General features: G+C 40.7%; 1 protein-coding gene across 1 annotated transcript; it reads right to left on the reverse strand.

Annotated features, from left to right (window-relative positions):
* Nucleotides 1–1,022: 1,022 nt before the first annotated feature.
* elovl6 (ELOVL fatty acid elongase 6) lies at nt 1,023–26,540 on the reverse strand. The gene is made up of 4 exons (XM_030062277.1): nt 26,271–26,540; nt 6,828–6,959; nt 6,030–6,181; nt 1,023–2,763 (listed from the first exon to the last, which is right to left on the reverse strand). Exons 1-4 carry the CDS (start codon nt 26,351–26,353, stop codon nt 2,321–2,323), a joined length of 810 nt encoding a protein of 269 aa, XP_029918137.1. The 5' UTR covers nt 26,354–26,540; the 3' UTR covers nt 1,023–2,320.
* Between the last annotated feature and the right edge of the window lie 1,298 nt (nt 26,541–27,838).

Consider the following 27,838-nt stretch of genomic DNA (forward strand, 5'->3'; position numbering starts at 1 on the left):
ATTAGCCATAAAGCTTTTGACTTGGTTCCTGCTTGGTTCCATCCTCCTATCTGTGCAGCTTTTTCCTGTTGGATCAGAGACAGCTTTTCCCTTGTAGAAACAGATGAGCACATCATGTGCCAGTAATGTTTAAAGCAGGGCAGTCACAACCTATACTGATGACAAGGAAATCTGTGAATCATAACCACTGTCATGCTTCTAAATCTTGTTCTCATTCTTTCTGGAAGTGCACGGGGTTGGCAAAACAAGCAATCAATATTTTAGAGGATGTAGTTTTCTTTAAAGTATAAGTGTTTATGAAACCATGCAAATGCTGTGGCTTTTGGAGTTTTGTAATGAATCCTCTGTACTTTTACTTACTTGTTCCTGCACAAAATTGCAATTTGGTCCCAATATTTGAGCAATAGCTATTGCATGATTGCTCCTCTAGGGGGAGATGAGGCACAGTGAAAAAGCCACAGGAATAAGGACTATGCTTCAACACAAACCCAGCAATGGTGGAACAGGTAATTGGTAAGACAACGGGCTTAATTATTGAAATCAAGATCCTTGCCACTAGTCTGTTCTATTCCATGCTGGCACAGTGACCTTAGTGACTCAGGTGAAACCAGGCTGCAGAATCCCTGAAACTCTGAGCAGCTCATACACTCTAGTTGGTATGCAACTTAACCTGTTTAGTCCTGTGGTGCCAAAAACAAGCGTAGCAGCAGTTAAATTGAATTAAGCTTTAAAGGCCCTGCTTTGCTTCCTATTAAGCCCAGATCAATAGATTGACAGATTATTGCATACAAATAAAATACTATACTATACTACACTGTATACTGTCCAGCAATAATGATCACCCTCTGTGCACTCTCAACTATTTTTGTGTTTAGGCTTTTCACTTTTCAAGGACAACAGTGAAACCTGCCAGGTAGCCATAAAATGGCTTTCAGCATCAGAGACAGTGCTAAAAAAAGAATTAAATGTGTGTAATGCCAAGATGTTGCAGCTGAGACCAAAAATAGACAAGACACCACAGGCAAATTGTCACATTTTTTTTGCACTCTTTCTTCATACATTAAGTTATTCAGCAAGGTTTTTTTTTTGTTTGGTTTTTTTGTTTGTTTTTTGACATTGATACAGTGCAAATGCACAATAGCACAACAGACACCATTAATGATACAGGTTATTTTTAAAGTCAATACAGCAAATTCTGACAATTGCGTGTTTCTTTTTTTTTCTCTTTAGCTTAACATTATTCATGTTTGACTTCCTTTTAAACTTTCAGTGTCCAACAGCCTGGTCCTCTATACCGTTAGGGACCCTTTAATACGACGAAGTGTTCGTAAATTGATGGCAACTCATTTCCCAAGCGTGGTCGGCGACTTTTGAAAGGTCATGGCAGGTGGTGAAGCAGGACACTGTCAGCATCTGTTTCCCATCATGCCCACGTGCAGTGTGGTCCTCCAATCAGCTTCATTTAGACATTTTGGATGACTTTCCAACATATTGCAAACCTGTGCCGATGTTAAACATGTCTACTTTGTCTTGATATGCATATTATATAAAGAAAGAGATACCCTAAGACCTGAGAAAATATCGCATTTTGCAATGTAAGATACTGAGGATACAGTGCTGTTCACCCCATCAGTACACATCAACCACCAACACTCAGCAGCTTCACACACTCACCAGTGTCAAACATTTTCTTTGACAGATCAAAACAAAACAACAAACAACACTGAAGACAGACAGACAGACAAAAATGCACTCGGATGGCTCAAGCCAACGTCGACTCCACCCATCTTCATATGTACCAATTAATTTCTTGTGTTCTTGTATTTTGTTTGTTTGTTTGTTTGTTTTTTGTTTGTTTATTTTTATTATTATTATTTTTTTTAAATCAAGTAAACAGACGCTCTTGGCAGATGTAACTCCTTCATCTGGTAATTCAACTGTCCTTTTATTGTTATCTTTTCTTTTAAAAAATTTGATTATGGTGAATCCAAAAGGGGGCATTTGAACATCAGGTGGTCATGTCACTGACGGCTTCTCGTCATAATGGTGCTGCTTCCTCAGTGCCCCTCAATGGAGATGTCACCTCCCTCAAGGCATTTTGGATCTGCACATTAGTAGTAATGCTCAAGCACAAACATCAGCCACCTCCTTGACGCCCCCACTTCCCCACCCACCCCGATTCCCCTCATGCTGCCCCTCCATCATCCATCTCCCCTTCCACCCATTCATCTACTGATTCTCTCAAGTCACTGGTCCCTGCTCTCCTTTTCCAGCTCCCTTTCATCTTCATCTCCCTCCTCCCCGACCTATGGCATTTGTCTTACTGGCTCTTCTTGGTGACAGCCGTGGCTGATGATTTGGTCTTGCCGATGTAGGCCTCAAAGAAGAACTGGACAAAGAGCACAAAGTAGCTGAGGTACATGAGGGAGGACCAGACAATGTTCTGCACGTGGGATGGACACTCCTGGCCCTGCTGCATCCAGGAGTACACCAGGTAGTTGACCACGCAGCCCACCAGCATCTGGGTGATCTGGGTCAATGTGATGAACATGGCAAACTTGCGCGATACCTTGAAGCCGGCTGCCCGCAAGGCGTAGTAGGAGTACATGACGGCGTGGACCAGGTAGTTCATGGTCATGAACCATCCGCCTCCGGCCACCATGTCTTTATAGGAGTACCATGAGTAGAGCAGCACGGTGATGTGGTGGTACCAGTGGAGGAAGATGAGCTTCTGTTTCCGCAGGACGATGAAGAGAGTGTCACCTGTAAGTTTAAGAAGGTGTTGGGGCGGGGGTTAGGAGATGGGAGAAGGAGGGGACAGGAATATCATTAACATTGCCAGTGACTCAAGTTGAATCAATTGCTGCTTTCAAATATACAGAGTGTAATGGCTAAAGTAGCAGTGCAATATCAGAAAGCTCTTGGCACACGGTGTGGTGCTGAAATGTCTGGAGCAGTATCACTTGTGGCTCAGTGAATAAATAAATACACAAGTGATTTTATTTGATAATAATTTGACTTCAATTTACATAACTCTACACCCATTTATTTCCTGCTATTCTGCTCACATTTGCTTGAAACTCTTATTATTTTTTAGCTTGTGCTCATTGCTCAAACATGTCAGTTTTAACATCAACCAATATTATTATTGTAGGCGAAAAAATTCCAGCCAGGAGAAGGACAAGGATGGAGGACATCAGGTCGTTTTTTTAAGAACCAAAGTGTACGTAATAAGTTAAGTCAAGAAAGTTCTGTACTCCTAGCTGAGCTTTTGTTTCCTGGCTACTCTTTTCCATGACTGGATCACGATGAGTTATGAATGTCTTCGGTCATCAACGTCAACATTATTTATATGGAAAATTAGCCACAGAACGCTGATTTGTTTCTAAATGTGATGCGTCATTTAATTAGGAAAATCCTGGTAACAGCACCTGGACCAGCACAGAAAATCCAAAGGCAGGTGAAGCTGCAGGTGAAGGTCTCAGATTTGCTGTTATGCCATATTAAAACAGCTAGCAACAAGTTCATGTTGTTAGTTTTTGAGGAAAAAATAGATTCAAGTTGAGCACCACTGTGGCTCTGTTATGAATATATCATTTTATTAGCTGCAGAAAACAGTGGAAATTCATTTGTTGGTTTGATTTAGGGAGACTTACTTTGCCTCCATCTTACACCAACGCACTGTATTACCCGCAGAAAACACCAAGTCTATCAGGAGAGCAGACAGGAGGAAAAGCAGCTGCTGCCGTGGAGACTCAGGCGGAGTCTGACTGTGGTTTAGTCATAAAGTTTTTTACTCTTCTTTGAAGTACACAAAGGTGATAGTACTACATGTTTAGAGTATTGATCTATAGTGTAACTGATTGGTTAAATAGTCTCTACCCTGATCGGTTTGATAATGTATTTTTCTGTGTTGTGTAGACTAGAGTGGTCACGATACCACAAATTCAGTAGTTCATACCAATAACAGTGAATTTCCATGATTCACGATACCTGTTTTGATACCAAGGGTAAAAAAAAAAAAAAAACATTTACTTCAATATACACTCCTTTATCAAAATATGTTTAACATTTAAGTATTAAAGCCTTCAAGTATTTAAAACAAACAATAAGTCAACTGTGCTTAAGTAACAACTTTTTAGATTGCAGGGAATTTCAACTGCAGTATCCAGCAGAGACATGAGAAAAATACGGAAATAATAAACAGGCTTACACATAATTAGAAAAAGAAACACCTATTTAATGGGAAACTTCAATGGCACTGTTTGCATATTTTGTTTTGTGAATTTATTACTGTCCCCTGGGCATCCGCCACAAACGAAAAATCCTTCCATACATGACTCTTTCTGTGTTTGTTTTGGACAAGCCGAGGCAGAGCTGCCACTCCCGCCGCACCTGAAGGAGCCATCTTTCACGTGTATTTGTCTCTTCTTCGGCGCACACATGAACAAGTGTAAATCATATGCACACGGCCCCCATAAGTTCCAGAAGAGTAGTTGATGGCCCACTGAAGGCTCAATCTAAATAAATACTAAATCCAAATGAATACATCTGGTGCCTACAGTAATGAGAATGCCATTGAAAAACAGGTATCGTCGTATTTTTGGACTACTGGCATCAACTTGATACCGAAGTATCGGTTCTGGTGACATCCCTAGTGTAGACACACACCAGATCTCTATTGTTGTGCTTTGTTTCCAAGAGGCAGTGAGTGTGAGACTGACTGACAGGAGGCAAGTGAGGGTCACTTCAGCTGCAGTGACATGGACACAGAAGATGAGCCTGACCTAAAACACACTGGAGAATGGAGACTTTGAAATAGGGTCTTATGGGTCTATTTAAAATCAGAAAATATTCATTTATTCATTTAAATTTGATTTAGGCAAGCTATATAAGCAAATATATGCTAAATAAAGCAAATGTTTTGTAGAATCACACACTTGTGCATATTTACAGAGAGAATGAGAGAGAGCAAGTACAAACACAAAAATACGCAACTGTGCCTATCGGTCATCCAACAAATGTTTAAAAAATTTCCCTACCTGTGTTAAAACCAAACCTACATCCTTGTACTAAAACAGAAAACTGTTTACTTTGATTAATTAATTTACAGTTGTAAATGTACATCCTGTTTATACTGAAACAGTGGAAAATTACCAGGGGCTCCAGTCAATATTTCAAACTCTGTGTGTGTGCGTGTGTGTGCTTTGTGGTACCGTACTAGTCTGCTTGAGCACGCTAGCCGTTATGTCATGGCTGAGACCTGAAACATGCATCTGCTTGAGCTGCCTTTCTGTCTTATGTTTATGTTTACACTTTCAGTCTCCAAAAATATGTGATTTTGGGCCATGTAGGGACAAAGTGACTGTTCAGTCTCTGGTTTCCAGCATTTTTACTCATGGTCGAGCCGGCCTGGACTACAGCCAAACCAGAGAGAGCTCAGGCTATGGGCCTCCTGCCCTCCTACCATTCCCCCTGTGAGGAACTACCGCTCTGGGTTTGCGCCCAGAGTTCACAGGGTTTCGAGTCACAGGGTGTGCAGGGATGGAGAAACACAAAAGGACCGCAAAGGCAGAAAATTGATTCTCAGAAACAAAAACCGCAGACCTTAGGAAAAAGGGTAATACTACATCAACCCATTTGGCTAAGAAAGTGACGTTTTTCTGGAATTGAGAATGGGGAGAAATTTTGTTCCTCTGCAGTGTTTGAACTAGAAATTGTGTGTAATATCAAACAGAGCCTGGAAAATCAATAGTGTGATGAATTTAATAATTTTTAGTTTTTCATCAGCCTAAAGACATTAAGAGCAAACTACAGTGACATATTAGGATTTTGTGCACAAATGTTGAAAATGAGAAATATTTAAATACCTGTACATGGGCTCTGAGGGGAAGGTTTCTGAAAAAAATATAGTTCTAGTGTGTCACTGATCCCCAAGGGAAAATTTAACTCAGCTCGCATGCACACTATACAAGCCAAGGTTAGGCATTTAAGTCAAAACCATAAAAAAAAAAAAAATCTCGACTTACCCAATTCTGGTGCTTTACTAAGTACGAAGGCGTATGCCCAGAACTTGCTGACAGGCCCGTTGTAGAAGCTCTGGTCGCAAACCGACTGTTTAAGCCCTTTCGTCATCAGGATATACATCATATAACTCCCAGTACGGATGGCACCAAATATACTACATGGAGAGAGACAACACAGTCCTATTAAGTCATGATAGAGGGCAAATAACACAATACATTCAATATATACTATATCAGCAAGATGTGAAGGCATGTGCTGTGATATGTATCGGCTACTGTCCATTATTTCTTGCACTGTCTCTATACATAACTGCAACTCTTACTACATTCAGTGACAAAACTCATCTTCAATTTTTTTCACATCTGATACAAGTCCGATTTTTTACTAAGGTCTGAACAGTGACCCAGTTCTCTGAAAATGCAACTGTCTGCCTGCCCGGATTGGATTTTACGTTTTCGTCACTTCCTAGGCGACACACATTTGATATCACGTTGCAACAAGAAGAATGAGGAACAACAAACATGGAAGAGAGCCAGCTAAGGAAGTGAAGAAGGATCGTGCTACTTCAGCAGCATGGCAGATACCTCCCTCCTCAATTGTTGATGAGAAATTAATACATTCTGCACCACGAAAGGAAAGACGCCTCTGGTGTGCACACACCTGTATCATCACTATGACAACAAATGTCATAGACAGAAAATGATTATACTGTCTAAATACACAGAAGTGATTTGAATAGTCAGTCTCAACACCATGTTTAAAAAACAAATTAGTAACCGTTACTGCCAATGCTTTCTCACCTGAATACAGCAAGAGTGAGCGACCATAGCACCAGTGGTTTCCTCAACTCAAACTTCTCTCTTTGTTTCATAACATGGCGTCCCCCCAAGATACAGGCAGCATAGAGGGCAGAGAAGAGAAAGGACTTCTTCCTGTAAACACAAAAAAGAGAAAAAATTAACATAGAGATTCTTTGGGTGTTTTGTTTTTTTTTGTCTTTTTTACTTAGTTTTGCACTGGGAAATTTGCTGATAATATACAATCTTATTCAGCAAGGCCCTGTCCCACATTCAAAAAAAATGCATACAGTACAATCATACAGGGGAGCTTCCCAGTGCAGTGGCTGTACTTCCAGCTAAATACAGTCACTCTACTTGGCCAGAAGACCACAGTCTTGGCCATTTTGCTGTTTGGTGGTGTATTTTTCTTATTTTGTTGGACAACTGGCCCACTGGAATTTGACAGCAGAAAGGCTATATAGTATTTTCTTCATCTACACATACAACCCACAACTGAATGGAAAAAACTCACGCCCAATCTCTGAGGGTTGCTGAAATTCATTCGGGAAAGAAACAATAGCCTTACTGAATTCAAACTCCCCATGCATGAAGTAATGACTTGATGCTCCAAGTCCAGCTCCAACTTCAACTAAATGCTCTCAGTTCACAGTAAATTCTTGCCTTCAGTTCCAACTTCCACCATCCCGTGACGTCCAATTGCTTTAATTAACTTGTCGGAGACTGTTGTTATGCCACATGAAGTAGAGGCCTCATGCTGAAACACCACCTGGCCCAACCAAATTTAAAGAAAAACATTTCCCAGTGCTCAGCACAATTATAAAGCACAGGTGGTCTGACTTCACAGACTGGCTGCTGAGTAGGACCGATGGAAGGCTGAGGCATGCTGCCGAAAACTACAGCTTTTCCCAAAACAAGCTGTTTGGTATTGCAAAGGGAACAGAGTAATTAATTGGGGCAGCATTAGCCAGAAAAAAAAAAATCAGGAGAAACAAGCTCATGATTGGTTGTAGGTGCCAGTAAGCAAGGCACTAGACCCCCAGTGGAGATGCTCCATAGCCAGCAGCAGAACAATGTGGTTGTGCTGGGAGGTTTCAAGGTTCAAAGGTGTGTAACCACATAGCCGGTGGTGAAAAAGACGATGCATGCTCAGTAAAAGCCTTCCCTTATAAATGAGGGGTTAACTCCATATGCTGGGTGAGGCTGACGCTTTTTTTTGGGAATCAAGTGGATCATTTGATTCCTGTACGATTCCCACAGAACGGGGGGCAATTCCACTATTCATCATGTGGAGGGGACGGGTAAAAAAGTCACTGGGAGCGGGCAGGACAGGAATTATTATAATGAACAGGGATGGGAAGGCAGTCCTTCAAGGATTGGAAAAGGAGAGGACTTTTTTTTATTTTCACTATCGCATGGGATTGGTACGGGACAGGAGTATTTTTGGGGGGTTGAAAATCCCACTCCCATGTAACCCTCTGGTGCGTAGGGAGTCTAGGGAGCAGGAGTGATGCATTCTGGGGGCCCTGGGACTCAAAGCCCTGGGGAAGATGTGTTGCATAAACTAGCTCAAGGATTCATGTTCCGGTTCAATGATGTTATTTGTGAGCTGCTGCTGGGAGGTTACACAAAGCCAACAACAACATGCTGTTTGTTTCTACAGCATGTTGGGGGTCAAATTAAAGGCAAAACTGAAATACATAACTTTGTGGAAATGTTTAATGTTAGGAGAAATTCATAAGGAAATAAATACCATAAAAAAAAATTCTGGATGTTAGAATCAAAGCAGCCTTAAGCGAGACACTGAACCCTGGCCTGGCCCTTCATTGTACATAACTCTTACATCTACTCAATGCCTAGCATTAATACAGCAAGGGTAACAAAGGCCTACCGTGCAATGCTTTACAAGCCCAAACTCTCTCAAAAAAGACATCCGATATGCAACCTGTAAAACACCAATCGATCTCTCCCTCTGTTTTGTACCCTCAACGCAGCAGAATGACGACAGCACTTTAAGTTTTGCTGATGAGGGTGTAGTGAGGCAAGAAAAAGACAAAAGGTGCAGATTTTGCTTTGCCTCTAACAAAAAGAAGAAAAAAAAATCAAAAGGCCAGAGCAGCATGTCCATGCAATGTACACAGGCAGTCCTGTCACTGAAAATATAACAGGTGAAATCCAAGCCACATGGAAGATGTAGGATTTCCATGTGAATATGTAGCATTTTTTTTTATAACTATAATGCATTCCAATGCTGACATTTACTTTAGTTCATTAAACTATAGCCATCACAACTTGTCTCAATAATGTGGAAACATTCACCTGCTTTTCACAGTTCTAACAATAAATCTAATAATTATTAACAGTAGTTACACTGCTGAGATTTAAATGTTGATTTTTACTACTGGTGTTGTGCATTATATTATGCTTGTGAAAACTGAAGCTGTTCCAAGAGCTGAGGTTTTGCAGGATGAAGAAGCAATCTCAACAGTATCACAGAAAATCAGATTGGATCAGGCACTGGAATGAAGAGGAGTGTGCCCACCCTTCTTTCCTCCCATTTCAATTTTGATAAAATCCTTATTTAAAGAAGTACCATAAATTTAAAGCAGACCCCATCTACAACCTCTCCAAGCCAACCTCTCCACTGGTGCCAGTATCCTCCTTCAGAGGAATAGGATGCATTATGTGTGAAGAGAACGTGAATCTTGCTTACAGTCAACAAATCATAATAGTAACCTGGCAGACAAGCTCGTGAAATTTTCATGAAAACAATACAGCGGCTATATTTGCAACAACGGACCTCATTGTGTGTCAGTATTCTAAGGATGGACACCTCTGTGCTCGCAGCAAGCTGGCTAACTGATTTAGACCACCTCCGCTGAACAAAGGACAAAGCAGTCTAGTCAAAGTCAAAAGGAACTGCTTTCACGGAATGACAACAGGGTTGGAACTGCAGAATGACATCACTGTTTCACAGCTCAACACGCAGGAGGGAGGAACAGAGCAACACACAAAAGACAGTGGCCTACTTTGCCAAGACAAGAGGATTGCAGAGGAGCAACAGTCTCAGCATTCCTCCTCCTTGCACTGTCTTCCGAGCTGAAAAGGTCAGAGGTCACGGCGATAAATATTCTGATGGGTGATGTCGCAGTGTGCAGTGCACTTCTTACATCTGCCTTGCCACTATACCAATGCACAGATTTAATTTTGGATTTTCCTTTCAGTGCAACAAGTAAAGATTGTGTACAATCCCACGGCAAATTTATAGCAATGACATACAGACCTGGAATTATTTGAATGTGATTTCAGCTCTCTTGCTCAATAACCAATCAGCATTCATTCAGTGGAGAAAACTGTATTTTAACCCACTAAGCCTGCTAATTACACATTTGCAACTTTAGCCATTTAAAAAAACATAGCTTATGGCATATTACACACATAGCCTAATCAGAATTGCTGGTTACATTCTGTGACAATTGTGTTTATTTAAAAGTGCCAAAGTATGTATATATTTATGAAGACAAAAATTAACCACCGTGCACTGTATTGACTTTACTGTAACTTTACTGGTGAGTGAACAACGCATTTCTCCCGTTACCTCTTCAGGTGCAACTCAGGTGTTTCTTCAGGTGTTACTCAGATGAGCTAGTTAACGCTAATTAGATACATTGCAAGATGTTGTCAAAGTTTATTTTAAATAGCAACCAGAACGATGTAATGCTCCATCTGTCCATGTGCCTTTTCGCTCTTGATCCATTACTAACAACTTCAGCAGGTAAGAAATCTCCTGCCTGATCACAGCCAAAGGGAATGGAATGAAAAAATGCATTTAAGGTGTGAAGATTTATAAATAGGCTGTATTATTTTCTTTTTGTATCACGTTGTAAGGAGCCTTGATTGTGCTTAGATCGCAGCTTTGAGGTAAAAACATAGTATCCAGCATCTATTGTCAAGGGACACTGTCATTGTTAAGATGTGCAACATTACCATTGTTAGGCTTGTTTCTGCGTTGTTGAGTTCTAATGTCATATTTTGTTATTCAGTTCACTTACTTAAAACTGATATTTCTTTCTTGAAAGGCCCCTTTGGGATTTCTTTATGTACAATCTGCATTTATTTTCTCTCCTCTATGTTTTATTATTTATATGTGCAAGTAAACTGAGCAGAACAATTGAAAATGCACTGCAGCAGGTTTAGAGGATGGATTACACCGATGTCAGGAGAAAGAGTAAAAGGGTAGAAAGAACCAAGGGCATGGTCAGAGCTGATAAGTTGGCTGAGGTGGTGGTGGATGTGTGGGGGCTGTTGGGGGGGGCTGCTGTTGTCTTTGCAAAGTGCCAGCTGCAGCCAAGCTATGCCCCCGGTAACAGGAATCTATTTGAGACATCAGTGTGAATTCACATCGGCCCTCCATGATCCCTGGCCACTCTATCTGGCCAGGCCATTGGTCTGAGCTGCAGTACGCAGGATCAGTTTCTTGCTGCTTGCTAAAAAAACGTAACATGAAGAAACAACACTTGAAATAAAGTATCCATCATTTGAAACAAGCCACACGTTCTCTTACAAAATAATAGTCAAGAGGGGAAAAAAAGCATTTTAAAATACACTGTTTAGCCATTATAAGACCCTGGAATATCAAATTCTCACATAATCATCTATATTATAGAATCATCTATATTGTAGAACTACCGGAACTAACAAGCAACATTTTTTTCTACTAAAATTGGCTATATAGAATTTTTATCAATCACATCAGCCAACAATTGCAGGCTGAGAGGCATTTGTTATGCCGAAAGAAGATACTGCACAACTAGAAATCACTCAGCAGAGCACATACCTCCGCCAACACTATGCAATTAGCACGACATGCCTCTCTCACATATTGGATATTCACCTATATGTTCAATCACACCCACTGCCACATCCACCTTTGGCCAGTCAGTGTGGAAAGTGACTGCTTCTGACTACTTTTGACCAACCATTCCACAATTTTTTATAGTGTTGCATGAATTCATTTGAAAGTTACAGGTTTTTATGTGAAGCCCACTGACACGCCACACGTTGCCCTATCTGTGTGAAAAGTTTTCCCTATGACTAGCCCTTACATAAAGTTTCACAGAAATCTATTCATATTTTTGTTTGAGATATGCAGATTACAAATTGACAAACAAACAAAAAAGGAATGGGCCAAAAACATATCTCTGCTGTCAGATATTATTACATATATATTATTATCTGACCCTGCAGAGATGCAAGCAGCGAAGATTGTACCTCTTGTAGAAGTTGGAATTTATGTAGTTATTACAATGAAACTTGTCAGAGACTAAGAAAATGGCTGTTTGCTTTTGGCCTATTTGGATAACAACGGCAAAAATAAAATCCAAATCTGGATATGTCCCAAAAAAACGCTGTAATTGTGTCTCTCTGGCAAAGTTTAGAGGAGAAGAACCTGTGGCCAACTATCAGAACTGTCTTAATAAGGAGAGAACAGGTTGCAACAACCCAATCTAAACTTTGTGAAATAAACAAAAAAACTGATCTTGATGTTCTTGTAAAAACTAATCACATTTTACCAAGATGTCTTCTTCCATCTGTGGTTGCTTCTGTCAAAGGAACCACAGATGGAAGAAGCCCAAGACATCTTGTTCCAATCGCAACTGCCTTGAATACAACTGGAGAAAGCAAACAAAAATCAAGGGAAAAAACTTTGCAACTAGCACTTCTGTTCCTGACTAATGACTATGAGACAATCTATCAGCATAGTAGATGGGGGTGGTGTGGTTGCAGGCCAGAGTCTTTTCTTGTGAAAATTAGCCATAGCAGCATAAATGAGAAACTACAAAGTCAGAGCTCTTTTGGGGAGGAGCAGCACCACCAACTCACAGAATCAGCAGAGATTTCTCCCTCGCTGCAAGTCCTGGAAGCAGCTGCTTTCTTCAGCTGAGGCTCCCTCTAAATAAAGGGTGTTATTCACACACCAGGCTCACTGGCTATGGCGGAAACAACAGTGGCCTCATTTAGAAAATAATAATACTACAGGTGCCATGATTCATTGCATAGCTTTGGCCTTAATATTTTCTACACAAGGTACATATTTATTTAAATAAATATGACAAAAACAGGAAAACATGGCAGTTGAATGAGTTTTATGTCCCAAAACTTGACATTCTGAAACAAGCACTTAAGCATTACATTTTTGATTTCTGAATCAGAAATCTTACGACATAAACTGTGCTGAGTTTGGGCAATTAAAATCTTAGAGCATGTCCTAAGAGCTGCTCATTTTTCACAAGTATGGCATCTCTGGCAATCCGTCTCTCTCTCTCTCTCTCTCCTCTCATGCCCAGTTCTTATCACTGGGCGAGACGCTGGGCGGTGGCCCAGTTAGTGTGCCCTCGCCAAAGCTGGAGTTAAGCAAATATGGCTACAGATCTAATGCTTTCTGATAGAGTCAGCTGCTGCCTGGGGATCTTATGCTAACTATGTCTGCAACATGTGTTGCATGAAGGACTGAGTAATGAGCTGAAATACACATGCACACATAAGGGCGCTGCAGGAAATCAAACAAACATCGAGAACATGAAGTTGTGAAATCAACAAACCAAATAACTCCACATTTTCATTACTGATGGAAATGAAACTCTGGAGAAGCACTGTGTCATTCCAGTGCAACTGAGCCATGGCCCAGAACCAATTTATGTTAGTAAATACAGTAAGGATGGCAGTTAGCAGGGTAGTCAGCAGGCTTCCTGGAAGTCAAAGTGTTGTTTATTCAATCCCCAGTACCAACAGTTAGGGATTGGCAATATAATCTATATACTGATACTGTGATATTAGACTATATATTGTGTGGTATTTTGCACATTGCAATATCATGATGTGGTGAAAATGTTTTCTTTTCCTGGCTTTAAAAGCTGCATTACAGTAAAGGAATGCAGTTTTCTGAACTTATTAGACTGTTTAAGCTGTTCTGTTGTGTGCTTCTACCTGCTTGGTCATCATATCGGCATTATAGTTGATTATCAAAAATCTCTTGTGTGTAAATGGCTTATGAAAGCACTAACAGTCATTCTTCAACCTCTGTCAAAATATAAAGGTATTCAGCCAGAGATATTGTGATATTTGATACTGTCCATACTGCTAAGCACTACAAACAGTGAAATGACACTGAGCCAGGGTATCTGACCCGCATGTAAACATGTACTAGCCTGCTCCAGAGCTTAGGCATGTGCTTGCACCAAGGTTCTTGTGGATAAATCCGACCATGTATTGGTAAACAAAGCATGCACATGTAACCTATACAGTTCGTAATAGAATAAGGACGCTGATCCTGCAGCCCCTTCCCTCCCCTCCCCCACTGACCGTGTTGAATAAAGCTGCTGGATAACCTGCTGTGGAACTTAGATCTGTATTAGCTGGTCCAGGAGATTTCATCCGTTACGTAATCCTGACTTTGCAGTCTGAGGATGAGTCTAAGTGAGCCTGTGCGAGTGAATGTGTGTGTCTTACGATCTCACCCAAGCACATGCTTACAAATGTCACATATGCATATGTACTGTATGTGTGTGTTTGTGTGTCTACACACTGACACAAAGTTGCTCAGTCAGGGGGTGCATCTCTTCTCCCTGGCACTGTGGTCTGTATTTTACACAGTGCTAAGGCAACTGTCCCTTTGTGCTGCTTTCAGAAGTACTGTGCCAAACTTCAGGCCAAGTAGTTAATAAGGCAAAGATGTAAATAAGATCTGACTATTACAGAATTACATGCTGTTCAAGAGCCATCCTGCTCTAATCCAGTTATATGAACACAAACCTTAATAACCACTACTCTTCGATAGATACTTATTGCATGCAACTAATGCTGTAATCTTAAAAATATCATGCGGATGTGCTGAGAGATAAAGATGAGATTAAAACAATTATTGTTAGTTGATTTCATTCTTTCTGAATCAGCTGGACCATATTATATATTCGGTCTCTACAAGATTACTTTTGTTGGGTGGTAATTATTTCAGCCTGTTAAGTGCTTAAGAGCACTTATCAGGCTGAGTCATGCTTATTTTAAGAAGCTAGACAAATGGCTTGTATGAAGTTTTTATTGCGCTGCACTAAACAACACAAACAGGGTGCCCAGAACGCTAAAAATTTTATCAAATCTAAGACATTTGGTCAAGCCTTGGTACCTATAACAGATATTTGGACTAAATCTTAGAAAGACACTAACTAGGCGTGTAATAATAGCCTACACTGTGGCATGATATTTCACAATGTAAAAATGCGGCGATGTGAATCGTCAGATGTCACAAATCTCACATGGAGAGCTGCACTCAGTTTATTAACCCATCTAACAAAATGAACCAATAGCAAAACAGTGCAAATCACGAGTTGTACTTACAGGTGCAAGTGCTGATTAGTATTTGGGGAAAATAAAGTATGTATCTTGAATGCCTTGTGTGCACAGTTTGACAAACATGCTGGTAACTCAGCTGGAGCACCGTCACTGTCCCACTGCAGCGAGCAGGATGTCAAGGGAAAACTGTCTCCACACAGCAGCTATAACGACACAGAGGTGGATGGAGCAGGCTACTTTTCTTCTGCAGGCAGAACGGGGGAAAGCAGTCCTCTGCTCACTGTAAAAAGTGTCAGAGGCTGATATATTCTGCCAACAAGCAGGGGTTACAGTAGGTCAGTTAAATAGCCCAACGCATAACTGTTTTGATGTAATTGGCTCTGCTTTTAATTGAAGCTTTATACGATTCAGAGGGATCTCGACGTGGCTGTTACAAACACTGATCTGTAATTAAAAAAAATGTATATATAGTATAGGTCTATAATAAAACATTATAGATCAGTAGTTAGAAATAAAAAAAGAAAATTATTTTAAAAATTACTGCATTTGGGAGCAGGGCATCCATCACACAGCCAAACAGTGGAGAAAAACTGCAGGACAGAAATTTCAAGTATATGGGCCAGGCTGGGTCAAACTTTAGCCTCTGGTTTCAGAATTTCTGTTCTCCCTACTTAATTGAACTTTTAATTGATAATTGAGGGTCAATGCATTATGACACAGAGTTTTAGTGGTTACAAAATTACACTGATTGGTATAGATCTTGGAAAGGCCATGACTTTCCATGAGACCGGTTTCATTTTGACGAAACTTGCAGGAGATAGCCCATCTTGTTACTGACTAGCTCAACAAACAACATGTTTACTTGGTTTTTCTTACCGACTTCAGTCTTACAGGCTACAGACTTGGTTATTCTTACACACACGGTGTAAAACCAGACTTCACTAAAACCAGACTGACCTTGATCTTTTCTTTATGTGCATCTCTGTTTTCCCTGCCTGCCTGGCTAGATTTGAGAGTGTGAGCGCAGAGAGGTGATACTCCAGGCACAACTTGCCAAGAAGCCAGCCTACACCTCCATCTCTGACCTCAGCTCAGAGAAGTAGAGCAACCCACTAAACATCAAGCCTGGGGAGGACTCTGGGTTAACATGGTCAGGACAAATCAGCATCACCACATCCTGCATTCCCTGGAATGTCAGCAGCATGAAGGAAGATCACTCCCTGGAGTTAACATAACTGATCGGGTACAACCTTATCTGGTCTCACCTCTGCGCAAAGGAAATATTCCACCCAGTGGAAGGAACTGAATACACAAACTAGAACTGTAGCATCCCAGTAAAAACTAACCCTATGAAATTCACAACCATAAAACAAGTGCCAAAGCTATACTAAGCAACAATTATAGTTTCAAATGTGTGCAGACTTTCTCATTAATATTTCTTTGGGAAATTATGTGTTATTTTCTCTTGTGAAATAATGATGAGAATCTGTGTTACACTTTCATTTGGTCTGGTTTGGGACTTCTCACGCTTGATTCCCCCTGAAATGTGCAAAAAATCCCTTCCAGCAACTGGTACAAATGGTTAGCCATGCATCAAAACCACAGGGCATTAGAAATAATGAAAAAGGCAAACAGAAAGCAGCTAACAAGGGCAGCAGTGCATATCGCATTTTGTTTGACAACTGAAAAATCCATCCTACTCTACATTTCCTTCTAAACTGGCTCCCCCTCCTCAATATCTTCTTTCCCTATTTGCACAAATTCTCATTTTGTTTACTGAACAAATTTTCTACCTTTCCTCCCTTCATCTTTTTTTCTGCCTAGCATTGTTAACCATACATTGCTGCCTGCCTGTGTAATGCAGGCTAACATGCAATGGCGGTATCTGGCAATTTAAGCTTAGTGCATTGTTGCTCTCAGTTTAATTTGCTAGGTATACAAGAATCAGATAAATTCCTATATTACTAAAAGTCTAAAATGTAGAAAAAAAATACCAATGATATTGTTTAAACACACCCATTACAAAGGACAAGACTGTGCAAACAAGCAATGTCTCCTGTGAAATGATACCCTTATTCCAAATTTAAGAGGGGTATATCTTTTAGTACCATCCACCCAGTGGCCAGGCTCGAAGAACACAATAGACCAGAGTGTTGTTGTACTGAATAAGTAACATGAAACTCGGGGAGAAGAGACTTATCTTCCCCTCTCATCTATTCCCACTGGACACCTGAACTTAACGAATTGCGAATGAGCCGTGATACTTAAGAATCAAACAGCAAGAGACTGGTTTTGGTGTGTTGAATTCAATACCACTAACTGGTAAAATATTCACAAACCCTTCATAAAGGGTGCAAAAAGAATAAATGGTTCTCTTGTAAATATCATTTTAAAATGACAGGGGAAAAAGCTGATCTTAAATCACCACAGGATTGCAGACTGTTAAAATCAGAACAAATAACCAAGATAATGCACACACAAAAAAAAAATCTCTGATTGCAGCACTGCATTGGTCTGCATCCCTTGTTGTCAGGCTAAGATAAAATGGCCAAACAGCCATAATAAACAAGATAACAAAGAGTCCCATAATGACCCTACCTCCCTTTGAGACTTAATAAATACAGAATATACAGAATCCAGGCAACCAGCATGGCACTGAGGAATGATGACGTCTGTTGGAGCAGAGAATGACTCAGCAGGTTGAAGATGTGTGTTTAGATGGCTACCAGCTCTCTCTCAGTCAGTGAAGCCACAGTGCAAAAATGTTAATCTCAAAGCATAAGCTGGGTCATTTTCTACTTGTTCCCTGTCTTCCTATGATTTGTCATGATACTGATCAGTTCTGACCAGATCTCAACAACTGCATCACTACTAAGGCGCTTGCTTGCCAAAGTGAAGGGCTCTCCATCTCACAACCATAACAGCCCCATGGATTCTCAAAAAGAAACAAACAAGTAAACAAAAAAGTGCCTAATAGTGTGGTCAAATATGAATTCAGCACTCAAATTTTATTTGCATGTAACAAAATAACTGGGAGTAATGTAATAATTTAAATGGAATAAAAGCTCATAATGTAATAACCTGCACAAATTGTAATGAAACCATAAGTGCATAACGTGACAACATTATAGAATAGTTCTAACATTAAGACCCTAGCAAAAAAGGTGTTCACAGGCCAGTAAGGATATGTACTCAGGGTTTGCTCCCAGTTGGACATGCCCAGAACAGCTCCACAGAGAGGCGCCTTTCAATTTCGTTGTGCTCGTTGCAATGACAATAAAGACATTCCATTCCATTCCATTCCTAGGATGCCCAATCCTCCTCAATTGGCTCTTTTCAAAGTGAAGGAGCAGTGGCCCTACTCACAGCTCCTACCAGATGCCTGAGCTCCTAACCATCTTCCTAAGGGACAGCCCAGCCATCCTGCAGAGGAAGGACTGCCTGTATATGCGGTCTCATTGTTTTGGTCATTGTGACGAGCGGCTGACCGTAGGTAAGTGTTGGAACAAAGATCAACAAGTAAATTAAGACCTTTACCTTCAGGCTCAGCTCCCTCTTCACCATGATGAGCTAGTGCAATGATATGACTTAAGTTACTTCCCCAGTACATCTGTTGATCTCCTGCTCCATTTTACCCTTACTGTGAACCATTCCACTTGGGGCAGTAAATCACTCCCAATGTAGAGGATGCAAGCCACATTTTCCTACAAAGAACCATGACCTCAAACTTGGAGGTGGTAATATTGAGCCTGACCGCTTTACACTCCCAACGCATGCTGAACATCATCTGCAAAATGCATACACACAACCTTGAGGCTGGTTAAGGATACTGGATACCACCCTTAAATCCCGGACTGCACCTTGAAATTCTGCTCATTAAAATCAAAAACGTAGTTGGAAAACAAAGCACAGCCTCGGTGGAGTCCCAACATTCAATGGGAACAAACCTGATCTAATGTAGAGAATAAGAGTGGAACTCTTGCTCTTATTATACAGAGTCCAAAGAGCTCACAGCAGCAACCCTAGCAGCCCATATTCCTGCAGTCTCCCCCACAGGACACCTCAGAGAACACAATTAGCCTTCTTAAATACCACAAACAACATGTAGCCTAGACCAGATGGGATAAATTCCCATGACCACTCTAGTAGCCGTGCTAGGATAAAGAGTTGGTCCACTGTTCCAGAACTAGGACAGGATCAACATTATTCTTCCTGAATACAAGGTTTGTCGATCAGTCAGAGTCTAGTTTCTTGCACCCTGGTGTCAACTTTCCAAGAGAGTTTACCCTGATAATTCCCTGGTCCCCCATTAAACAAGACTAGACAAACCTAATTGAAGCTGGGCGGCCTTTTGAAGCTTGGATTACTTAAGAGTTATATCTACACAGCTATTTAATGTTGCAAATTCACCTAAAGGAATTTTCGCCAAATCAAGCATGAGGCAGATGCTACACTGTCTGTCACTTTGCAGGCCACGAAACAGCTTCTCTGCAGTTCGTTATCTCCATGCATGAAATAAGACTGCGGCAGCAGTTTTCATGCTCATGGCTCTTGGGACCAGAGTTTTTCAATTTCTTAACAGTGTTTAGCTGCCACTGCAAGAAGACTCCAGTAGATTAGTTCTGCACAATCCCTTGCAATGTTTAATGTTGGCACTACTATTTCGAAAAAAAACTCAGTCATTAGTTCAGTAAGTGACATACTAGTTTCCAGGCCTTCCCCACTAGCGAGGGATTGGCAATGACAACTTACCATTTGTTTGTCCTGTAGGCAGACAACCTGCCTATGGCTCTACCTGGATTTTCACTCATGCATGTTTCAACACTGGGTGTCACTTGCGTACAAATGGACACAGGGACACTCAATACTCTCCGCCAGCCTTGAGTAAATCCACATGACACTGAAGACACAGCTGCAATAGCCGAAAACCAGAGCTTTCATCATTTCAGGGCAGATCTTCTCACATCTCCTTACTACTGAGTAGTTTCCCTAACCATCTCAGCATCTTCCACCAGGCAAATGGTTGATGACACTCTGGGTCCTCCAGCCATGCCACCTCCACAGAGGTCTTGTTTGTCTGATTTAGGAGCTTCTCAAAGTGTTGCTTCTATCATCCGACTACATCTTCATTCGAGGTCAGCACCTCCTAATCCTTGAGAGAAGCCTGAATAAGGCCCTGACTGGACCTCCTGAGTCATCCAACCATTTGTAAGATCCTGATGAGGCCAAACAAAAGTCATTCACCATATTGTCAAAGGTTGAATAAATATGCCATGTGCATCATACACTTAATATAACACTAAGAGTTCCCATGAGCTATTTTTTTTTTATTGTGTTCAATTTATTCTTTTAACAAAATGTTTCAAGTTACTAAATAAATAGTGTAATTACTATGACTAAGTATTGCACTGAGAAAATTGTTGCATTTATTACATTATGAGCTAACAATGGTAGCATGTTCAACAGAAATAGTAATAAATAGTAATTTAAAAAATTCAGTGCTTGCACCATCTACTCCTTTCTCACAGCTAACTGAAGTGTGGATAAGTTCCAGTAACACTAGGGTAAGAAAAGTATGGAGCACTATTCCATGCACCTAGAGCAATATGAAGCAGTGCATGAGAAATCAGGCTGTTTGCTGTTTATGTCTAATGTGTATTTTGGGAGCGCTGTGTGGTATAGCACCAGGTAGTGGGACACTGCCAAAATCAAAGACTCCCACATTGTCTTGACTGCTAAAAATATGTTTCTATTGGCTGTTTTGTGCAAATTGGCAGGTTCAACAGACGCAAAGTCTGACCTTTGCATACACTTGAAATCAATGTGAAATTATTCTGTCGCCGGATGCAAGTGATTTTATCTATTAGCATAGGTGGTCAACTAATGTGTAAGGGGAATACAACAAATCCCCGTTCTATTAGGTTTGATGCCAGTATGACCGCACTATAATAAACACATAACAGTCTTTCAACACACTGACACTGTGCAGTCTGAAATGAGCCACATATGTATACATTTTTTTGTGCAGAGTCCATTGGTTCTATTGGATTGTATTGGAGAGCTACTGAAAATTGCAAATAGTTTTACAGTGAAGCAACTGATGAGAATTTTGGTATGATAGACAAAGATGGGAAAGGTAAAAAATGATGTGGAGTTATGCTTTTCAAGTAGATGAATTAAAGACTTAAAAAAAAAATCTAAAATAAAGTGAGGGAAAAATGCCAGTGAAATGAGATGATTTCACTTGATTCCAGTGCAGATTCCAGTGCATTCCTGCCAGAAAGTAAAAATCTCACTTTTACTACTAAATTAAACAACACAATAGAAGTGTTTGCCCCAAGGACACAAAGGGCTATCATTCTTACATGTGACATCCCTGGCATCAGTATCATTTATAAGTTTCTAGTCATCTAAGGAACTCTTTGTAGCAGGTATTTGAAAAACTAAGCAAGAAAATTGAAGGACACTTATTAAAATGTGCCCTTTTAACAGCAGTAAGCACAAAATCCGCAGTGTGAGGACGCTAAGGTGAATATTTAGGCAGAACAAACTGCTCAGGACAAACCTCTGACACAGCCTAACCCCATTTCAGGACCAAAAAAAGCTGACACATCTTGGGCATTGTCCAAACAGTAGCGCACTACTAAGGCAGATTGGGGGCATAGCGACTAGGCAGACCATCCTTCAAATGAGGCACCCAGATTCGAACCCTGTAACAGCAAGCGTCAGCCCCACTTAAGCGTCCTTGAGCAAGACGCTGAATCCCTACCAGCTGCAGGAGCATTGTTTTGCATTGACCCTCCTTGCAGAGTGGGACAAGACACAATAAAATGGTAATCATCTGACGAGACCTGATGATACGATATTACCTCAATACATGATCCACAATACAATAATATCATGACACTGGGAGTTTAATTATATATTGAGTATTTCAATTCAATGTATTACCAAATATCACTTCAAAATAAAAACCAAGAAGTGAATCATGACCTACAAACTCTTTTTATTTTTAAATCATTGTAACGCTTACAAAGCAGGAGTGCTTTTCTTGTGTCAGTTTCATTACATTTCATTCATTCATTCATTTCATCACAGTACAGCCTTATATTAACCAAATAAGTATCAATTCACAATGTTACAGTATCAATATGTCTGTATCAATATATTATGAAGCATCAGTTTTTTTGCTCCTACTCCAGTGCAAAACCTCTCTGTACAACTTTTTTTTTTTTGTATAATTCAAAACAAAATCTAATATGTGTTCCACTAAGAATAAACAGCACTGCTCTGAGTATACTAAGTAACTTTTACAGTAATTTCACTTTTTAACCTTAATTCCCTCATTCTGAAATAGCCTGCACAAGATACTGTTTGAGCTTATTTGCATTTCACAATTTTCTCTCTCTCTCCTCTGTCTCTTAGTGACTGTCTCACACACACACGCTCTCCACCTGATTTTATTACACATCCAACCTGAAATTTTGAATCAAGCTTTCACACCATAAACACTGGAGACGTTTTATTCGAAGCCTATTTTCTTTCTCTCACTCACACATATGCACACAGTTTGTCACACAAACAGACAAGCATGCCTCTATCACTCTGTGATTTATATTACACTAATATATGTATATTGATTCATTTAGCACTTGCTATATCTGGATGCAGACTCTGCATGAAGCATTAATCAATAATCAGTAAGTCATTGAGTGACATGCCAGTGTTGTAAACCATATCACTCTTTAGAAGTATTTTTTGTTGATTCAAAAACGTTCCCATCGGACATGCCTGCTTGTCCGATGGGACTGTGGCCTATTTTGTCAATTAACCCACTGTTTATAGGTCTAACACTATACTAAATTTAATTTTCGGGCTGGGTACTGACACTGATTTCCTTATTGCTTTCTAATTCACAATATCACAATTTGATTTGATACCGATTTTGATTTGATTTCATATTGATTCAGTTGGTGATAATCCAGTTTTAAAAACAATCTCGCAGCTACATATGGCGTTACTTTTGACTGGTTATTTTTTGAACCACCTTTGGTTTAAAATCTCAATCTTGGAAGTTTAGAAATGGATATTAAATTGTTTATATGTTGAAAATGGAAAATCAACATTTTTACCCAACCCTATTTAAATTATATGGTAATTTGCCAGTGACCAATGGGAAAAAAATAGTGATTCCTGCGATAGTTGTTAGATTCTGTGACCTGTTTGTTTGTATGCATACAGCAATATTTGCATTAATTTCAGTGGAACTAAAGAGACATTTCAGAGTTACTGTCTTCCCTGATCAGATCAAACCCTCTTCACACCCCTAATTTGCCTTGCACCACTCTTCCCCTCTGCCCACGTGGTCCCAGAAGTAGGCTCACAAAGCACCAGCTTTCAAAATCCCATGTTTTACTCACAAGTTTCCCCGTAGCTCTGGGTCATTACGATTGGTTTGACAAAAGCACAAACGTCTTCCTGGATGAACCCATCACACCCTGCCACCTATCCCCCAAATTAAGTCCACCCAGGCGTCAGCTCGTGTAGGCCCTTCCTCCTGCGCAGTGACATGGCAGTAAAACAAAGTGAAAGGAAGTGTGGAGAGAAGGCTGCAGTGTGAGATTAGGCATAATCAAACGGTGGTGTGAAAAAGGTTGTCTGCAATTTTAGTGGTGTCACGATATGACTCACTCAAACATGAAACTTGAGGCTCAGAGTTTTGTAGCGCAATTCTTGGCAGACAGAACATTTCATAAATTCAAAGTAAAGAGGATAAGGAACACTTTCATTAGGTTTTGGTGTGTGGAGGCTTGTGCACAAAGTTAATTAGTTTCCGACTCACCTGTCAAGGGCTGGTAAATAAAAGGGATTATAAAAGAAATACCTTTCAAGAATAATTTTCACTGGAAAAGTAAGGACTAACTATACATTTTTCATAAAAGTATACACAATGAACAGCTTTTAATTCTACTTTGTCTATAACATGGGCTATTATGTGCTAATTAAAAGCTTTCTCACTCACTTTTACAACGGATCACATTTGCCATTCAATATGAAGTGGTTCTTACTGACCACAAGCCAAATTTGATAACATTGGTCTTTGATTTGGCATTTTTGTTTAATGAAAAAGGAGTTCAAAGGCAGTCTTCAAGTAAAATATTAAAAACAGAATTAGAATCAGAAATATATTATTGATTCCCGAGGGGAATTTGGGTAACAATTCATTCATCATTTGGTGTGCTTTTCCCTAATGATGACAGGAGCGATACTTCTTCAGCAGCCATGAAATGAAAGCTTTATTTTTCCCCCTTTGAAGAATGCCTCAGAACTATATCTGTCCTCCGCTCCTGCAAAAGTCCCTCAGTCATAACAACATGTCACACTAAGTCAGCTGCTCCCTCTCTACACTACGAGTGCAATAAACAACCCATCCACTCCTGTTTTCTGCGGTTGCTGCTTCCATCAGCCATGTGCACTGGTCCAGTCTGACATCCCCCACTACAGGAGCAGCAGCGAGCGATCAGCACAGATCAGCTGCAACGTGATTGGCTAACGCTCTGTCAGCAGACATCATAAGATGAACATTATTGGTCCATTGTCAGTACCAAGGTATGGACAGCTCCTGCACATTGCCTCCATGCGTTCTCAACTATAAAATCTCAAACACACACACACAGAGACACACACAAACACAGGGTCACAGACACACACTCATTATACTCAATGAATAATTAATAAACACACTGTTCAGAGACTGGCTGTAAATGCTCTGTTCAGTCCAATGTCTTGCTAAAAAATAAGAAAGTGGGAGTTTTCCCTTGAACCTCTAAAAACTCAAGCAGATAAAACAGAAATTATTGCATATTCCTCACGCTGTAAGCTACTACTCTCACAAATGTCCTTTTACAAATCCAGTACTGGTGAATGCTGAATGAAGCCTATGTTTGCTTTAAGTATGACTCATATTTTGTTTTGCCTGAAGCAATTTCCCGCTTAACCTGGCATGGATCTGTATTAAAAATGACCCTTCCTGGCCTCATGCTCAAAATCTAGACGGCAAATTATGTTTAGACCTGTGTATGACCTGTGGACAAAACGCACCACTGAACACAACTAAGTCATGGCATTTTACCCCACCAGCAATACTGATAAATCAGTCTTGGCTTCAGTCGAACGCTGGGTCCAAAGCCTTTTAGGAATTTGCCCTATGTTACCCATCACCAATTTTATTTAGCTTTCTGCCAGTCTTCTGCAATGTAAGATGATTTATGCATAAAAAACATTAGAATTAACCAATCAAGGGTGTTCAGTAAATAATTAGTAAGGTATTGCAAGTAGTCCCTTGGATTATTGTTTTTCTCTAACAAAAATTCACAATCACATTACTATAGGAGCTTGACCTTATCCTAATTTGGGGCACTTTCTATATCCTGTGACATCAATGTAACATTCCCATAAGGATTTATGGTTTTGCTGTTATAGCCACATAATATGCTTCTTATAATGATATTAAGACTGATGTCATTTTGTTCATAAGGATGGAGTGCATGAGATGACTGATGGGGCTGAGGCTTGCCAGCTCATGTTTGGCTTGTCGTGGTTTATTTAATGAGGCACTGGGCAGTGGCTCTCTCTTCCCGGGTGAGCCACCAGCTGAAGCCCTGGATCACCTCGGAAATACCTGGGCGGCTGCACTGATGTCAAGGAAAAACGGATCACGGGCGAAGGGACAGATAAACACCTCGGCGGCGCGGACAACTGCAGAATGCAACAACAGAGTGTGATGCAGCCTCGTAATATCCAATTAGTTCAGACGGGCTTGCAGCGACTGGGGCACAGCATTGCCTGGTCTGTGGCCTAGGTGACTGTGTACATTTTGCAACACGGCCAGCCAACTGCGGAGGATGATTGAAAAGCCAGTTATAATAGGATGCGGCGAGATTATTTAATCCAAGCGCGGTTCGTGCAGGGGCTTGGCGTTACTGCCTCCGACTCATCGCTCACCGAATATAACCCACAGCGCGTTGACGTGCAGAGTGCAAAACGATAACGGGAATATGGGATTAAAAATGAGGCACTTCATCGCAGCAGCCTTACCAGTTCTCCTGCATCCATCGGATGGCTTCCTCCTCGTTGAACTGTCTCTCGAATTCATACTCTTGCAGGGCCAGCACCGACATGCTCGCTGGGCGTATTGCTCTTCACACAACTGATACAAGGTGAAACTTGACCGCGGTGTTTAGATTTAGTCGCTTTTCGCCTCACAGCCCTCGTCTCGCATTGCTTGCGCTGCTGTCGGGACCTCGCAATTGTGCGCGAATGGCTCGGCACCTTCCTCCTCTACCGGCTGACATTGCCTACGCCCTCTTCCCCAGGACGTCAGACGCCAGGTCCTAGCGCCGTCGTGTTCTCGCTCCTCGGTTCATTTAAAAAGTGGAGGTCGAGCGTGCAGCCAATCGATTGGAAACCGATTAAACGCACGGCCACGCTGACATATCAAAAAAGGGTCAGATATTGTTAACAGACTTCTGTGTGTAGGGCTTATTTGGAAAGTAAGCATGGTTGCCGCAGCAGAGGTCAGCAAGGAGAAAACATATAGGTCAGCGTATAAGGTTTTGCTTATAATGGTGCAAATTTATTGAAAGAAATAAGAAACAGACTATAATATAAACTGAAGGTGCCATGGTGAAGTTCAGGCGACTGTGAACAGTGATGTATTTTAGGTCAGCCACACTATTTCTACAGGAATTATGTAATGTAGTTCAATTATAGCATGGATAATTATCTCCCCTTGAGATACAATGACTCTCTTAAAGTTTGTTTTTCCTCATGTTTTACTGAAGATTGAAAGGCAGCAACTACATGGCAGAAACCTGAGAGTGTAGTTTTCAAGCAGCGTTTAGTATACTATCACAAGAGGGAAGCAAATTACACAGAAGTGGAAAATTTCTCTACTGCAGATTAAAAATTTTAAAAAGTGGCCTACAGTCATCCTGACTTTATGCCAGGCTTTCTCCTTGTCTTTGTTTGTGTAGTCCTCGATGATGAGGCACACCGTCATCTGTGTCCGTTGCTATTTTTCCCAAAACATACATAAGAATGTGTTTGGCTGAACAGATGGTGATAAATCCGTCCCCCCAGAAAAATTAAACTGGGTTTAACTTCCTGTCCGCCAGAATGGATGGAAACCTGATGGAGATGGACACGTCATCAGCCCTGAAAAGGCAGCTCTTGTGGAAGATTAATTGAAAAAATGAGCATGCATGGACAGACACAATAGATCAGTGTGGCTGTCCCCTAAGGCGGCACCCCGTCTATTCAAATTGTCATGTTACGCCTGCATGTGATTATTATGGTACTAATCAGAGTCGACATAACCCAGTTAACAGTCTTACAGTCTCAGTCTTACAGTTTATTGGGTTCACCCGGCCGTAGTCAGATTTGTTTTGACTTTGTTTAAACTGTATGTCGTTGGTCACCAGATACAGAAATTGTATTTATGAGGCAAACATGAGGCAAAAAAATGTGAGGAATTCAATGTTTTATTCTTTGTTGGACGGCAAAGAACCTAATGGCATTTCACAAAACCCTCCACTGAGATGGGCTGACATGCCACTCAGCCTATTCTTTGGTAGGAGAAACACTGGGATACTTTACAGCATTTA

The sequence above is a fragment of the Myripristis murdjan genome, chromosome 10 (genome assembly GCF_902150065.1).
Source record: "Myripristis murdjan chromosome 10, fMyrMur1.1, whole genome shotgun sequence".
NCBI classification, from domain to species: Eukaryota; Metazoa; Chordata; class Actinopteri; order Holocentriformes; family Holocentridae; genus Myripristis; species Myripristis murdjan.